The sequence below is a fragment of the Mobula hypostoma genome, chromosome 25 (assembly GCF_963921235.1).
Source record: "Mobula hypostoma chromosome 25, sMobHyp1.1, whole genome shotgun sequence".
Classification (NCBI taxonomy): Eukaryota; Metazoa; Chordata; class Chondrichthyes; order Myliobatiformes; family Myliobatidae; genus Mobula; species Mobula hypostoma.
The window spans coordinates 26,526,245-26,543,756 of NC_086121.1; the positions used below are offsets into that span (position 1 = coordinate 26,526,245).

Genomic DNA, 17,512 nt, shown 5'->3' on the forward strand with positions numbered 1-17,512 from the left:
CAGCATGTAATCACTTTAACCAAGGATTCCCAAAACAGGTGTCAACAACAATAACAACAGCCAAGTACAGCAGATGCTGGAGGTATCCAGCAGGTCAGGCAGCAGCACCTCTGGAGAAAGAAACAGAGACGGTGCTTCAACTCTGATGAGTAAGTGTTGAAAAATTCATTGAACTGAAACGTTAATGCTCTCTAAAGAGAATTCCCGATCTGTGCATTCCAAACTTTTCTGGTCTTAATTCAAATGGCAACAATGAATTGTGAAGTTAAGCAAAGATTATCAACCATGTCATAACAACTGTAAAATTATTTAGATATATTTCGGAACATGACATGCAGAGTAAAAGAGACTTACCAGGCACCGAGCAGAACTGTGCTCCCTTGCATATCATGACAATTTTACCAAAGCAGAGTTTAGGATGGGTTAGAGGCAATGAGCTGTGATAAGGCAGGGTGGTGGTGTGAGAGGTCCCTCACAGACACACAAAGTGTGATTATTAGTGTTGAGGAGACTTTAAAAAGTAGTGAACAGAAACAAAACACAATGGAAGGTAAGTAGACATACATCTGGGGAGTATGGGATGTTTTATCTTTTGCAAAAAAAGCTCATCAGTCCGACAATAAATAGTCAAAATTTTCCATAAATTTATTCTTTTATTGATTTTAAGCTACAATTCTTGGATGGACTTCTTTTTTAAAAAAAATATAACTGTGATAACAACTAACACAAAAGTTGCTGCAATAAGCATTATGAGACCTTTGACTCTGAGTTCTTTTGCAATCTTCTCTGGTGTCCAAAGCTTTGATGACACAAGAACCCAAGGCAGTGTGCAGCTACATTGTCCTGAACAGGTTTTCATAATCTGTGGTTTGAACTTAGCTTAAGGGTGACCTAATCAGTTGACTAGTGAAACGTGGTTAAAAAGAAAATTTGTGGTTGTTTCCTGACTCAGATCTGAAGGCTTGAAGTATTTATAATACAGGTCACCCACCCAGCTTTTCTATCTTAAGTAGGAAAAATACCTGTTGGAGGCGATACATTGATGATCCAAGAAAGCTTATCCTGCTCCCTATGTATTTGTTATGATGTTTTTAAGATCTCCATACGACTGGTGTGCACAATTTGGAAGTTTAGGATTGCATGGAACTATTCCATTCCAGTACTTTAGAAAATGTAGGGCCAGGACTTTCCAAAAGTGCATCTGGGGCAAAAGAAAGTTAGTCATACAGCGGGCTTAGTCTGATGTACTTATCCCACTTTATTGGCCAAACACAATTATGTCTCATATATGACCTAACCAGGCTGAGTTGTGGAACAGATTCTGAGGAATGTTTAAGAAAAAGTCTGACTGATAGTTTTGGATTATTTTTATCTTTGCACCCATCTCTGCCTTCACATCTACCCCACGGCAATACATTCCTTCAATTTCAGAAGGGATTCGAACTAGGAATTTTCCCCAGAACTTCATTGCCTCTGCACTAATCACCACCCAGCCAGCCTGATGATGAAAGTCAGTAAATGTCAATTAATAACAGGACTCAGGCTCTTTTCTCAGAGGCCCTGCCACCAGGATCACTGGGTCTGTTGTGAATTAGCCAAGACTCTCTGCCTTAGTTCAGACAGGATCAGTGCATATAACTTCACAGGGATGGTGAACCTACGATGGCACGAGCAAAACTTGTGATGGCATATGGCATGCAATGTGGCCTCTTGATTCTTTAAACACCACCCATAATAAAAAGATACACAATTATCTACACTCAGTGGCCACTTTATTAGGTACAGTAGCTTGTTAGTGCAAATATCTAATCAGCCAATCACATGGCAGCAACTCATTGCATAAATGCACACAAACATGGTCAAGAAGTTCAGTTGTTGCTCAGACCAAACAACAGAATGGGGAAGAAATGTGATCCAAGTGACTTTGACCGTGGAATGATCGTTGGTGCCAGACAGGGCGGTTTGAGTATCTCAAAAACTGCTGAGCTCCTGGGATTTTCACACACAAAAGTCTCTAGAGTTTACAGAGAATGGTGTGAAAAACAAAAAAAAAACATCCAGTGAGCATCAGTTCTGAGGGTGAAAACGCCTTGTCAGAGAATGGACAGACTGGTTCAGGCTGACAGGAAGGTGACAATAACTCAATTAACCATGCATTGCAACAGTGGTGTGCAGAAAAGTATCTCTGAATGCACAGATGCCAAACCTTGAAATGGATGGGCTACAGCAGCAGAAGACCACGACCACACAGGAGTACCTAATAAAGTAGCTACTGGGGCTGTATTGACTCTTCCATGACTGACTCGACATCATTTTCCTCCACTGTTTCCCTGAGCAATGTAACCAGTCCCTGCCGCTTTCCCTATTAAGCTTCAGCTCATGGGCTCAGATTGAGACAAGTCTCAGAATTTTAACAGTGGGTTCAACTATTAGCTTCCTCAAGAATTCTGGTTCCTCAGCCAGTTCTGAAGCTGGACGCCTGGCACTGAAGAAGCAGAAGACTTAATAGAGTGGGGATGGGCAAGGAGTTAAAGCTCTGATGTAGGTCAGGGCAGAGCGTTGAGGACTGATTGGGCAGGGGTAGGAACATGCTGAGCTGTGATGCCTTCCTCAGCCAAGGAGAAAATGACACCAATGACAGCCAACTCTAAGAGTGATGAACTGGAGAGCGATTAAAAGAGAATACCTTCAGGATATGAAGGAGAAAAGAGAAAGACAGCCTTATTCTCAGTCTATATCACACGACCCAGTAGAAAACTTAGATCCAGGAAGAGCCTATTCATCTCCCTATACTAATGATTCTGAAACTCACTGAAGATAAATAAAGTCTTTAGCTAGTTGCCTGTTGACCATCACTAATGCCCTGAATTTGTAGTGCCAGCAGCACACAATACAGAATCATAGAACCACGCAACACAAAAATGGACCTTTCAACACACCTAGTCTACACCCACTTACACCGATCTGACACTCAGCCCACTTGTTCCCTTCATAATCCATTAGCACCTCCAACACCACCCACCAATTCTATTCTAAGTTACATACTAGGGGCATTGTACTGCAGCCAATTAACCAATGCGGCCTGGCAAGTAAGTTCTTCTTCCTCCATTGGCATAACTCTTGACTGGCAATGGATGTCCACCGTGCAGAATTAGCGTTTTGCTTTAGAACGACGTGCATGACTTTCAACAGTCATACACATCGCGGATCAACCCATCTGACTGTGATGTACCGCTCAGCAGTGTGTGAGGAAGACCACAAATGTGCAGCAATTTGGGGCAAGGGACTAAAGATACAAGTGATCACAGCAAAAGTCAATTACATTTCATTTTTAAAAAAAGAGGTAAAGCTTTATAGAGACTGAAGGTTTCCCAGCTCGTGACTATTTTTAAAAAAATAAAATGCACGATTTTGCTGAACAAACACTGAAAATTACCGAACTAAATTAAATAAAACCCTATTCGCGGCTTAGTTATGCTTTGCTCATGAACTGCTGATCCCACTTCTATCTCGGTTCCAGCAAAAAGCAGCTTTCTATTACTGCCCGCTTTATTAATTCCTTTCAATAATCACACCACAGTCATTTCTGCACGGCGCTGAACCGGTTCCCACAAAACCCCTGCTCGACAGGAGTTTAGCACCTCAGCCAGGGACATTGATTGATTTGTAAGAACAAGCTGTCAGTGACAGTGTCATTTAATTCAGCCTGCAAGTGAACTCCCGCAACACTCGAGAGGTCCTTCACCCTTAACCGGGGCCATCTTGACACAATGCTGTGGGATTTAAGTGCACTCCGGCACAAGCAAACTTTGGAATTAAGCAGCTGTTCAATTATCCCCACTCTGCCGTTCTTGTGCCAGAGCCTTGCACATTTCCCCTCTTCGGAACAAGCCAATTCCCTCCTGAATTTCCTTCCGCTGCCCTTTCACGTAGTGGATTCAAGACTATAGTGCAACATTGCAAAAGGTGCTAGGTCTGGACAAGATGCTACATTGAAATTTCCATCCAGTTGCTCAGGGAGCATAATGGACATTCAAGATCCAAAAAATGCAACGAGAGATTCATTTTGCTCATATTCTTTCACATGCAAGAATGCAAGTGATAAGACTGAGATGTACAGAATGATGCAAGATCAGCAGAGATTGGATGCAAAGAGGCACAGCAAATGAAGTTAGATTAGTCCAGACTGATTGACAGGATGGTAGTCTCTTGTGCTGGGAAGAAGGGGGTTAAAAACTCTCTGCTCTGATGCTGTTCTTTGGTGTAAGTGTAAACCTATCTCTAATTTAACAAGAAAATCTCAGGCCAAAATTAAGTTCTACAGTGTGGGTTCCAAATGTGAGCCAGCAGTGGAGGTCTGTCAGAGTTTCTATGTGCTGAAGCTCAGAATAACTTTTAAACAACACAGCGGAAAAATGGCAGCATGGTGCAGAACAGCCTGGTCACCTCATTTTGGGAGTAATACACAGATGGAGTTATATTGTTTGCCTAACCTTGTGCTACTCTGAAAGTGGACTACATGTTGGTGATGCTCGCACGTGGAACATGAACGCCACAAGTACCAGCACAAACACCAGTTTCTCCTTGATGAGTTGATTTTTTTTTCCAAAGGAAGTTTATAAATTCCCAGGTCCCGCACGCAAGGATCAATATTAGCTTAAAGGGGTCAAGTACTTTCACACATTGACGAGACCATCTTTAATCTGAGACTTTATACTTGGTGCATGGTGGGGAAGATCTTAGATTTTACATCTTTCTCAATATCTCAAAGGCCTGCACTGCAATTTTAATGAACTTGGAAATCACTACCACAAATAAGCTTAGCAGAATCTTGTAATGTTGCTCTTGGGACTTGGAATGAAGGCAGGCATGTGATCAAAATATGCAGCTAATTGGTACAAATGTTCAAATGAGACACAACAGTCAACGATTATAATACTGGGCCTTGACCTCCAGCTTTAAGCAAATAAACAGATGAAAGTATTTGAATCAAGTTGCTCCTTGAACATCTGTGAGCCTGCTGAGCCTTACTTATTGCTAACATGAGCTTCCTAGCACTAAAGCTTCACCACTTTAGATTATCACACAGATATTTTCCTGAGTTTTAGGCAGTGATGCACTGTGAGGTTCATCCACAGAATGTCAATCAGCTGGTTCACGTTAGAGCAGATCTGAATGCAGAAAGCCACTGCCTTACATCTCCAGTGCCCAGGTTCAGTCCTGATCTCCACTGGCGCCTGTGCAAAGTTTCTATGTTCTCCCTCTGACCATGCAGAGGTCATTAGGGTGCTTCCCCCCCCCCCCATTCTAAAGATCTGCAGGTTGGTAGGTTAACCTGGCCACTGAAAACGGTCTCAAATACACAAGTGAATTTAGAATCTGGTGGGGGGGGAGGCGGTGTTGATGGGAATGAGGGGAAAAATAAAAATGGATCAGTGTGGGCTTAATAAGGTTGGCTGATGATGAAAACACTCGTTATGTCAGAAGATACAGAAATCATAAATATCAGTGACAGAAATTACCCAATAATTGGGTTTAGGCAATATTGACTAAAGTCATTCTAAACTTTAAATTACATCATGGCACCCTGTACGTCTGAGGCTCTCATTCCCAAAAGGTTGCTAGTATAGATAAAGCTTTCGCCTTTCAAGCTTGAGAAAGATGGAATTATGAAAGAAGGGTTTCTAGAGTAATGGGGTAAAGAAGGAGAAATGAAGTTAAGCTGTGATTTAATTGGACAGCAGAACAGGTTTCAGGAGTGAATGGTCAACTCCCATGTCTCCATCTTCTTATTAACTTATAATCACAACATATATAGAATGGATGGTCCGGTCCCTCCCTCAACTTAATTCAATTTATAAATCCTTGATTAAAAATTTGGCTTCTTATTAAAACTCTTTTCACTGAAATTACAAAGAGCTGAGACCGAGCAAACTTGCATCAGTATATCAAGGCGAAAAGAAACTTCTATTCACTCAGGTTCCTAGAACAGAGGCTCACAAATGAAGCAGAGCCATGTTTGACTGTAAATCTGTAACAACCTCTCTGGGGGAGCTTTGTGCAATCGTGAAGGTTGATCCAATGCAATCACGGACACACTGTCGGGGTGAGGTATCTGGACTCGTTGCCTATCTTCCATGACCATTTGTAAACAATCAAGCAGTTTCACTTCATTCGAGGAGCAATAATCTTTGGTAATTCAAGAATCCAAGCTTTCTGTGGTTATATATTAGAGACCTGGAGGCACAATGCTGGGGGCACAGTGAAGGTGTTTGCATATGTTTTAAATTGGCAATACAGCTGACAGTGAAGGGGAAAGCTTTAGGATGTAAATGGTTGGTTAGTTGAGCAGAAGAGTGGAAAATTAAATTCCAGTATGAGGTGATGAATCTGGAAAGGTGTAACATGGCAACAGAAGACACTGTATGGGAGGATATTGAGAAGAGTGAAGGAATAGAAGGAAGTTGGAGTCCACAGATTCTTAAATACTGTAAGATGGGTCATCAAGATGGCAGCTCCTTTTCACCGGTGTGTGTTCAACTAACCTCGTTCTGAGCTGTAAATTTTTTTTCGGGCTTCCTGAAAAACTGTGCTGGGACTTTTCCTTCATGAGCGACTAGTCTGATGTTAACCTTTTCAAAGGGTACAAGTTTGGTTTGCATAACAATAAGCCGATGATTTCCTTGATTCGGATACAAGACCAGGGAGAAAATGGGAGTCTCAGAATCAAACATCACAGTAGCCCACAGATTTCAGTCTGACTACCAATATCCATTCACGTTAACCCTGTCAAACACCCCTCCTCTGATTCCATCACCTACACTCGAGGGGCAATTTACAATGGCTACACGATCATAGGGAGAACGTGCAAACTCCACACAGTTATCACTGGAGGTCAGGATTGAACTCCAGGTTTCTGGAGCTACGAGGCTGTACTTGCCATGCCATTGTACCTTGGCACATGTGACAACAATAAACCAATTTACCAACGAATGCTGGAACAAAGTTATACCACAGTTTCAGCTACAGCATATCGTGTTGCAGGGAAGTTCAAACTACAGGCTAGGATACAAAGGAAGTGTATGAGGATGTTGCCAGGTTTGGAAAATTTTAGTTGTGAGGGAAGACTGAACAGACGGGGGCTGCTTACCTTGTTACAAACAAAGTTCAGGACACTTAAATTGAGTGCCTACACTCATGAGGGGACTAGACAGGGTAAATGGGAAGGAAGAGCCTGTTTTCTCTACTGTGTAGATCTGTGATTCCAACTCCTTAGTGGAAGGGTCACACAAAAAAAAGGACACTGGTATATAGTGATTGGTGGAAGGATTAGAAAGAAGATTAGGATTTTCTTTCATCTTGAGGTAGGTTTCTGGAATCCATTTGCCTGAAAGGGCAGTAGAGGCAGAAACCCTTATCACATTTAAACAGCATTATGAAAATGCGTCCTTTTATTAAAAACTGTCAGCTCTGTTTGGACACCCACCGGAGGCAGAGAATTCCATTTTCTGACCACTATATTCTACCTTTGATTATTTATACCGTTGCCTTAACTTTGAGTGATGTGTACAAAAACAAATCTTCTCACTATTAATTCCATCACATCACTTCCCTTATCCTAAAAGGCTTCTAATGGGCTAACACTCGTTAAACCTACCCAGCTCCAGTGGGAAGATCACTAACCTCCTGAGGAGAGCAGAGATACCAAGACCAAAAGGAAAATGAGCCCTGGAGTCTAACATAAAGTCATTTCATGTTTAACCCTATGAGTTGCTCCATGATTGTGACCTATACCTCTATATAGGAAACCACAGAGAAGATGTACCATTTATTTTAAAATAGGCTTTATTTTAATCCACTTGTAGTTGAAGCCGCACTGCCAAGTTTCTCATAGCATTCAGTGCGGGGATAAAACAATTTGACTCTAAATTTCCCCAGCATAAATTTTCTATTTAGTTTCTTAAATAAATCCATTTTCTTTCAGTATTGGTAGCATTATTTTACCTAATTTACAAATAAAAAGAACCCCCAAGTGAGCGGGAATGCTTTTAAAAAGATGTCAAGCTTACAAGGGATTTAAAATTCCAGCCATTCACCATGCAAAACAGGCTCAGAAAATATCGTTTCAGCCCGTCTGACTCTTAAGTTAATGTACAATCATGGTAAGAATTTTTCCTTTGAGTTAGTTGACAGAAGATGTGATGACTGACTTTGAATGCTTCAGGAGGCATTGGTTTTCTGTGCAGTGAACACAGCCTCACAAATTCTAAAGGTCTGAACTACAACAGACCGGCAGAGTGGAATTGAAATAACTTGTAAGTTTGACAACATCTTAACAGGAATAAAAACTGTCTCCTTAAAAAATAAAACAGAAGACTTACAAAAAAAAGAACGTCCAACATCCCATGCAAGTTAACCCCTGCAGCTGGTCTTTCAACAGGAAGTGATGTCACCAACATTCCAATTCCCACAGCTTCCTTTGCAAAGCAGGATAGGGAGTTGCATTTTTGCAGTTCCCCATATGATGGTAGTGTGTTAGTTTGACATTATTTGCAGTTTGACAATTTTTAAAGAGACCATTATCCTTTCTTGGTCCACATATAAAGGCTGTTTGGAATAGATTATTGGCCTGCAAGGTGAAAATCCTACAATAATTTAATTAATAGGTCCACAATAACTTAATGACATGAACTAATCATTTAGAATGGCTGACAATTCACAGCTGGCTGCCCTATGTAATGACTGATAACTGGAGAGACCCGACATGGCCATGGTTGGAGGTAGTCCACTGCTCAATCTTGTAGCCAGCACTAATCAAGGGAATTATATATCAAAAATTACATTGTGACAGAATCAGAAGCATCACATGTAGGGGTTTCTCTACTGCAGCAGCAAATGGCTTCCACCTGTCATGGCTACAATTGTCTGAGGTTACAGAAATACTTCATGGCCCAATGTCAAACTTAATCTCTTCTGTGGAATTCTGTTTCATTCCGAGGAAGGACTATTGTATTAATGATGTTGATGTTAGATAAATGCTGCATCCGATGTGGCCCGATTCAAAAACTTAGATAATCAAAACAAGGTATGGAAAATAAGGTTAATGGAATACTGGCTGAAGGGACTGGACGATATGGCAGTGGAAGCAATGACCAGAGATCTCACTGGGCCAGTGTGGGATGTTGGGTTCATCACGTCACACCGGAGGAAATGATATTGCCTTTGGTCTCCACAGTAGATTTAACAGAATGCTATAATTCTACTGTCAGAATTAAACAAATTGGAGTTTAATTTATGAGGAGTTATAGGACAATGTAGTGTTTTAACAAAGTGCACAACATATTCTCATTCGTAAGGCCAGTGATGTTGTGGGGATGGAACTGGACTCTCTCACGGTGGTGTCTGAAAAGACACTGTCTAAGTTGCATGCCATCTTGGTCAATGTCTCCCATCCACTACATAATGTACTGGGTGGGCACAGGAGTACATTCAGCCAGAGACTCATTCCACCGAGATGCAGCACAGAGCGTCATAGGAAGTCATTCCTGCCTGTGGCCATCAAACTTTACAACTCCTCCTTCGGAGGGTCAGACACCCTGGGCCAATAGGCTGGTCCTGGACTTACTTCCTGGCATAATTTACATATTACTATTTAACTATTTATGGTTTTATTACTATTTATTATTTATGGTGCAACTGTAACGAAAACCAATTTCCCCCGGGATCAATAAAGTATGACTATGACTATTTAAGGGGCAGTGTTGGAGTATGTCCAAGTTAAACAATTTCGACTGGTTATGGAAATCTAGAGGCTGACGGATATGGCCTAAACATTTGAGCCAGGCCGTTCCAGAGTAAGATTCAGAAATATCTTTATGTGCAATGCCTTGTAAAAGCTTGGAACTTTATTCCACAAACCACACTTGATGCGAGTTTAATTGATAATTTGTAAACAAACATTGCTAGGTTTTCTGTTAGGGGTTTTTCAAGGATGTGGGCCAACGTCAACATCGCAGATAGGCCTGAATGGTAGAGCAGTCAGGAGGGTTATACTGACACTCTTGCTCCCTGGTTCCTATGCTTAGGTGAATTATATTAAACTGGTTGTAGATAGACTGGAGTGACATCTCTGATGTGCACAACCTTGCTGTAGTGAAGGGTGAAGATCCCCACCTCATGCATGTCTAGGTCTTTAAAGCAGATGTGGTTCACAGTCCCTGCAGTGTACTCACTTCCAATTATTACCCATGTGGAATCGACCAGCTGTAAATGAGAAAGGTAGAACAAGGTCTCTTTAATTGAATCACCTCAATTTTTCAAGCAGAGCATGCTCAGCCAATGGGAATGAAGCCTTAAAGATATTACCAAGTCTTACAGTTGATCAGAATTTGGAAACTGAGGCCCTGGTTTAAAGACAATGGAAATCGTGAGCATGCCCAGTTGAAGTGAGGAGGTTCCGATCAATTGTCAAACTGATGGTATACAACATACGGTGGGACATGGGACTAACAAACAGGAGAAATTACCTTACAAAGAAGCACAAAGTGCACAATTGCAGTTATTTACAGATACAGCTGTCCTTCAAAGTTCCAGTATCAGTAAGTTAAAACACAGCCGTGTTGCTCCACAGATTCACAGGTGACATTATCCACACAAATTTATATATATATATGTATATATATACACACATTAATTACAGAGTGTGCTGGACCTGCCCCAGCACTCACGTATTTTAAACTTTAAAAACAGAGACATGCACACATCTAATGAGCACATCAATGTGCCCCCCCACACATCCAACAACAGTGTGTGCCCACACACAATTTGATCCAACAAGATGGTGAGCACACACACGCACACACACACACACACTCACACACCCACGCGCATACACACTCACACAAACACACTCGCGCACACACACACTCTGCGAATGAGTGGCTGTTTATCACCAATCTGCATCTTCCTCTACGTAATAATCGGTAGAAGTACCATCAAAGAGGCCGGGATCCAGGGATTTCCGTTGCTTGCCCCTGGCAAACACCCGCGAAATGGAGCCAAACACCATCTTCTCCTTCTTTTTCTTCCTCTTTTGTTCTTCTAGATCTTCTAGTGACTGATAATTAAAACACAAAAACTTAAATTGTTTTTTTTTTCCCTAGTTGTTGAATCTGAGCTATAACAAATTCCCCTCCACCCCCATCTCATTCGGACATGGAGAATTCACTTTCATTGTGACAGCCTGCCTTCATGTGTCAGCGAGTGGTTCAACCACGGGGTCGAGCCCCCAAAGTTCACACTTCTGTAAAAGGGCTCGCTGATGATCACTGAGGGTAGAGATGACTGAAAACTCATCCTGAAGTATTCCCTAACAAATGTTATTAGCAAAAAACAAACTTAGACCTTGAGAATCAGGTAGAACATCTCTGGCTGACAAACCTCCCAGAGCAAAGGAATTTGGTTGGAAATATTCATTTGAAATTCAGTTAAACTAAATACAGTCAAGGGAGGGTACATGGAACCCAGTGGATGAAGGATGAAAAACTAGAGGGGACTCATTTAAATGAGGGTCGGGAAAAGGCTTGGTTTCTGATATCGCAGGTCAGAGGTTTTCTACTGAAGGAGTTAAAATGGAATTAAGGTAATTTATGAGTTTAGACCTCGAGAATTGGGTAGAATCAATGGACTCACTTCTCTGACTAAAACAACAAAGAAAACAACCTTCGAGGGAGTAGGATATGGCCCTTGTGGCTAAAGGGATCGGGGGTATGGAGGGAAGGCTGGTACAGGGTTCTGAGTTGGATGATCAGCCATGATCATACTGAATGGCGGTGCAGGCTCGAAGGGCCAAATGGCCTACTCCTGCACCTATTTTCTATGTTTCTAACCTCTCCCTCAATGTCACAAAAACAAAGGAGCTAGTTGTGGACTACAGGAGGAATGGAAACAGGCTAACCCCTATTGACACCAATGGATCTGGGGTTGAGAGGGTGAACCGCTTTAAGTTCCTCTGCATACACATCACCGAGGATCTCACGTGGTCTGTACATACCAGCTCTATGATGAAAAAAGCACAACAGCTGGTATGTACCTTTCACAACAGCCTCTTCTACCTCAGATGATTGAAGAAGTTTGGTCTGGGCCCCCAGATCTTAAGAACTTCCTACAGGAGCACAAATGAGAGCATCCTAACTGGCTGCATCACTGCCTGGTACGGGAACTGTACTTCCTTCAATCGCAGAACTCCGCAAAGAGTGGTGCGGACAGCCCAGTGCATCTGCAGATGTGATCTTCCCATTATTCAGGACATTTACAATGACAGGTGTGTAAAAAGGGCCCGAAGGATCATTGGGGACCTGAGTCACCCCAACCACAAACTGTTCCAGCTGCTACCATCCTGGAAACGGTACCACAACATAAAAGCCAGGACCAACAGGCTCCGGTACAGCTTCTTCCAACAGGCCATCAGACTGATTAATTCGTGCTGATACAATTGTATTTCTATGTTATAACTGTCCTGTTTTACATACTACTTATTACAAATTACTATCAATTGTACATTGCCGATTTTGACAAAGATGTAACATAAATATTTTTACTCCTCATGTATGTGAAGGATGTAAGTAATAAAGTCGAGTCAATTCAATTCAATTTTTACACAGAGCAATCAAGAGCAATTTTAACAGTAAGGCTGAATATGGGTGATTCACCACTACCTAATGTCTGAATCAGCACAGCTCATTTCCAAGCTAGATAGCAAATGAGTTCTTCGTAGAGCTTAAATGAGAGAAAATCTGCAGATGCTGGAAATCCAAGCAATACGCACAAAATGCTGAAGGAACTCAGCAGGTCAGGCAGTGTATATGGAAACAAAGTACAGTCGATGTTTCGGGCTGAGACCCTTGATGCTGCCTGGCCTGCTGAGTTCCTCCAACATTTTGTGTCTTAGTAGAACTTACAGTCTCTCCAAAGTGTGGGATGAGGTCGAATAGTCTACAGCAGTGGACTAGTTATTGCCACATAACAAAAGAGAGGCTGTGCACTGCATCAGATCATTTGCTGGCCAGCTGTGACAGGTCAAACTCGGTTTGTGATGAATCTGCTGACGCTTTGCTTTAATATAAATATAAATCTAAATTTCCCTGGGTTAAGGAATATCAATCACTGGTAGCAAAGTGGATATGTTTTTAGTATAAAACACAGTCAAGGAAGTACCAAGTGAAATCTCAAGCACACTTAGTTTTCCAAAAGATAAAATTCACCTCACACCATTAGTTAATGATTCCAGTGCAGTCTGTGTGGGGGGAAAACTGCCTGAGACTGATAAGACTGTATGTTGACTACATAGCAGACACAAGACATTAAGAAATGGACAACACCCTGCTAACCTCTTCCTTATATATTCATCAAGATATAGCTGCTCCCAATCGATCCTCTCTGTCTATTGAACGGTTAAGGTACTGCCAGACATGCAGTGTACACCTCCTTAAGGTTATATTGCTTACCGTCTACCACACTTTTAATGATCTGCACTTTCCCAACATTATAGGCTGCACATATTTGAAATAGCACCTTGTATATTGGAAAAAATCTTGAGGTACTTCTGATTACAGGAAACTGCAAAGCCACAAAAGCTCTGTGATTGCAGTAACTGATTAATACTGGACAAGAGAAAAGAACATCAAAAGACTCAGAAGTGAGTACTGCCTTAACTTATTTTCCCCTCATCTTTGTGTATTGCTGAAATATTTTAAACAACTACTTCACGGTATGACTAACTAGCTATATTTAAACTGCAGTGCCATTTTATATTAATTACCATATTAATTTAGTCCCATTTCTCATCTGTGAAGATCACTACAGAGGGTGTGAAGAATGCAAAGCAGGTGACCTTGCGTAGGCAATATCACAAGTCAATGAAAGTGGTGGAGGCGGTGGGGGGTGGTGGGGTGAACTGGGTGCTTGGAACAGATGTGCAGTGGAGGAGGAGGGACGTCGATCTCGGGAAGGTACATGCAGTACTTTGATGACGAGGAAAAGGCAAACATGAACATGAATTGAACCAAGAATTTTGTGTAAAGCTGTGACTGAATAAACTTTTCCCTACAAAATGCTACATAATAAAAAGAGGACTTAATCACGAAGAAATTGCTAAAGACCTGTAAAAAAGAAAGAGAACTCGTCAAAATGAAAGAAAGAATAAACTGCAGCAACATTTACCTGGTGCTTGTAATGGAATTCTTGATTGTACTCTGTGAACTATTGGTTAAATAGGGTATAGCTTTTGAATTGCATCAAAACTTTCACCAATATGTCCAAATATTGAAGAATTGAAAACTGAGTCAAATTGACTCCATATCGTTGCTTTACTTAAACTTAAAATGAGTAATAAAAACTTTGGAGTAGAATGTGAGGCATAAGCAATGTTGACAAAGTAGTAGATTCAAAATCAGGTTCAGGAAGAGAGAACTATCACACACACCAATTAAGTTTTACAGCACAGAAAAAGGTAACTTGGCCCATTGTGTCTATGCCAGCTCTCTGCTCGAGCAATCAAAACCTAATTTCACTGCTCTTGTGTTCACCCAAAAGTCCTGTCTAATCTGTTCCCAATTAAACTGTAGATACAATATTCTCGATTTCAATCACTCCCTGTTGTAAGGTAATCTATGGCTTATCACCTCCCTGTGTTAGTAAAGCTTTTGTAACCCCTCTCCTGCCTCTTTCAATGTTCGACCCTCATTACTAACTCCTGAGCCAAAGCCCTTCGACTCAATAAACTTTTTATTATACCTTCACTTGACCTTCTCTGCTCTCATGCCAGGATCGGCATCAACCACCCATTGATTCCACAGCCTTGATGCTCAAGGGTGACAACTAATGTGCCAGGACTGCAAACAAGTTCTGTGCCACTTATCAGAAATGTTTCCTGTCATGTGAGCATTTTGTTCACACAAACAATGAGTTTCACGCTTGCTATTTAGTTTCCCTAAATTTTGCTAGTGGCATCACAGATTTGGATTTGGACTTCGTATAACTGAGAGAGATGGGACTACTGTTTTGCAGCTCACTTATATCTCGCCTCATTTTTAAATCAATGACTCAACGAAATGGATTGCAGAATTGATATACCAGATCTTACACTTTCACCCAGAGTAAAAAAAAAATGACCGCTTTTTCTCAGAAAGACAGAGCAGATAATTGGGATGGATCTGATCCCATTTCTGGAAACACAGTTCCCAGCCTGAGTCTCTGATAGTGAACCTTCAGGAACAAGAGGTAACTGGGAGGTGGAAGAGGAAGGAACTTCTCTTGGCAGAACCTAAACACACGGTGCTTCCAATTTTACAGTCAGTAAATTTCAAAATTGAAAGTGCCACAGGCCAGCAGCTCTATTCTTTAAAAATTGACTGGGGCAGATGTGTATGTGTGGTGAGACGTCTGCTGAGCTACTGAACCTGGAACAGATCAGTGATCCCACAAGTGTATCTTACATTACAGAGTGAGTGTGTCCGATGTCGCGGTGAGTTGATGTCACTTGGTGTGGACGACCTTTCACCCTCAAGCACCGAGGCGTCCGAGACGGTGGACGGTTGCCTCGAGTGACAGGGACTGACTCGCACTCCTGCATAAAAATTAAACAGAAACATCGATCAACATGTGACCTTACACCTTTAACCCCAAATGAGGTAAAGGCCTTTTCACCCTTCTCTTCTTCGCCTGAAGCTACTAAGATCACGTTTAGTTACCTAAGCGTGCTACAATGTTGCAAGGGATGGTTTACTGAAACTGGAGAAATCTTCCAAGACAGAAAAGCCCCAGCGGCTAAATACCTGGTGGTACACAGGGGTTCTTTCTTTTCTTTTTTTTCCTCTCTCTCTCTCTCTCTCGTTGGCTAATGACAAATGGGAGATCAATCCAAACTCCTAACTTTTGAACTTCCAGTCCTGATCAATATTCAGCAGTTCCAAGTACAAACTGCATCCATGTTGAATGCATCTGAGTCAATTCCATCCAGTCTACCACAACATCCACTGTTCTATTAAGTGTCTCTGCATGACCTGGTGATAGCCTGCCAACATCCACTGTCCCATCAAGTGTCCCCAAGTCATGCAGAGCTTTAGATAAATGCAGGGCACAAGTCTGTCCCCTCTATCCTTCTAAGTATTCCCTCATTAGCTCTATAGAGTAGGTTAGGCGTTGGGGCAGACAGCCTGAACTGCTGAATAACCTTCTCACTTGTAGTGCTATCCAGAGCCTAGTGAAATAATTCCCTTTACTGCATTAGGTATTTATTGCCAACAAGAGTGGAATGCCAATTAATGATTAATATTAAACAGCTTTGTGCCATGCGGGAATATTTTTTTGAAGTCTGACAAAAGAGCTGTTAGTCTAAAAGCATTAACTATGTTTTCCTTTCCATGGATGTTTCTTGAACGGCTGGGCATCTCAGCATTTTTCGGTTTTATTTATCGATTAATTGATTGATTTGTTAATTGATTGAGATACAGCAGGGAGTAGGATCGTCAGGCTTTGCTACCCAGCAGCCCCTGATTTAACCCTGGCCTAATCACGGGACGATTTACAATGACTAATTAACTTACCCACTGTCTTTGGACTGCAGCAGGCAACTGGAGCACTTGGAATTTTAGGTTTACAATACTTACATACTTTTTCTCCTTTCAGCTAGATGTTTTAATGACAAAAGGGTTTAAAGTAGTAAAGAGGGATTAATCTTAAACTTGAATATCTTAAGATTGCTTTGGTCAAATGGTAATAAAACTAGATTCTGGATGTTATTTTAAAGATCCTTTAGGTCATAAAACAGTGTTAAAATAAAATGAATGATGGGTAAGAACTAGTTAAGATTGCTTTTAAGATACATGTAGCTTCAGGCTATTAAACAATTAGCATGATAGCCCATTAAATAACAGCTCAGCCTGGGAGAGAAGCAGCCACTGTTCACAAAAATCAGTCGAAGCTAGAAGACGTCAATCTCACTCTCTACCACAAAGTAATTATGCATGGTAGAATAAGTAAATAAATCCAACAGAATCCACAATTAATATCAACAATTAAGAAATAGGAAGCTGGGTCAAATGTAGAAAATGCTATCTGAATAGAAGCATTAAGAGATCAAACAACAGCCAGAGACATGAGAAGGATTTGTTTAGACATTCTAAAGACATCTTGTTTACAAGAGAAGTTTTATGTGAATTGGAAAATGGAGAAAGGAGACACAAGAAGCTTCTCCCTGTTATTTAATTACATATAAATCACAAGACTTTGGATAACCTCGAGCTGCAGAATTAAAGAGAAACTGGTCAAAATGGACCAGATGTGCAGCAATTAGGGATTAATTTTAAATTTGTATATTTTGGACCCATCTTGAGATTGCTTTGGTCAAACAGTAAAAAAACTAGATTCTAGATGGGGTATAGATATTGCTCCCAAAACTGGATTTCTCCTGAACGCAGTCTTGGGTTAGATATCAGGAAGGAGAGGCCACAGA

The 17,512-nt window shown here is 41.3% G+C and overlaps 1 protein-coding gene across 4 annotated transcripts in view; it reads right to left on the bottom strand.

The window, feature by feature from the left end:
- Positions 1-17,512, bottom strand: part of LOC134337820 (kazrin-like) — a 719,044-nt gene that overhangs the window by 122,480 nt on the left and 579,052 nt on the right. For all 4 annotated transcript variants that reach the window (XM_063033089.1, XM_063033088.1, XM_063033091.1 and 1 more), the window contains 2 exons: positions 15,495-15,625; positions 10,993-11,116 (listed from right to left, as the gene is read on the bottom strand). In XM_063033089.1, coding sequence (XP_062889159.1) covers positions 10,993-11,116; positions 15,495-15,625 — 255 coding nt within the window. The remainder of the gene's footprint in view (positions 1-10,992; positions 11,117-15,494; positions 15,626-17,512) is intronic.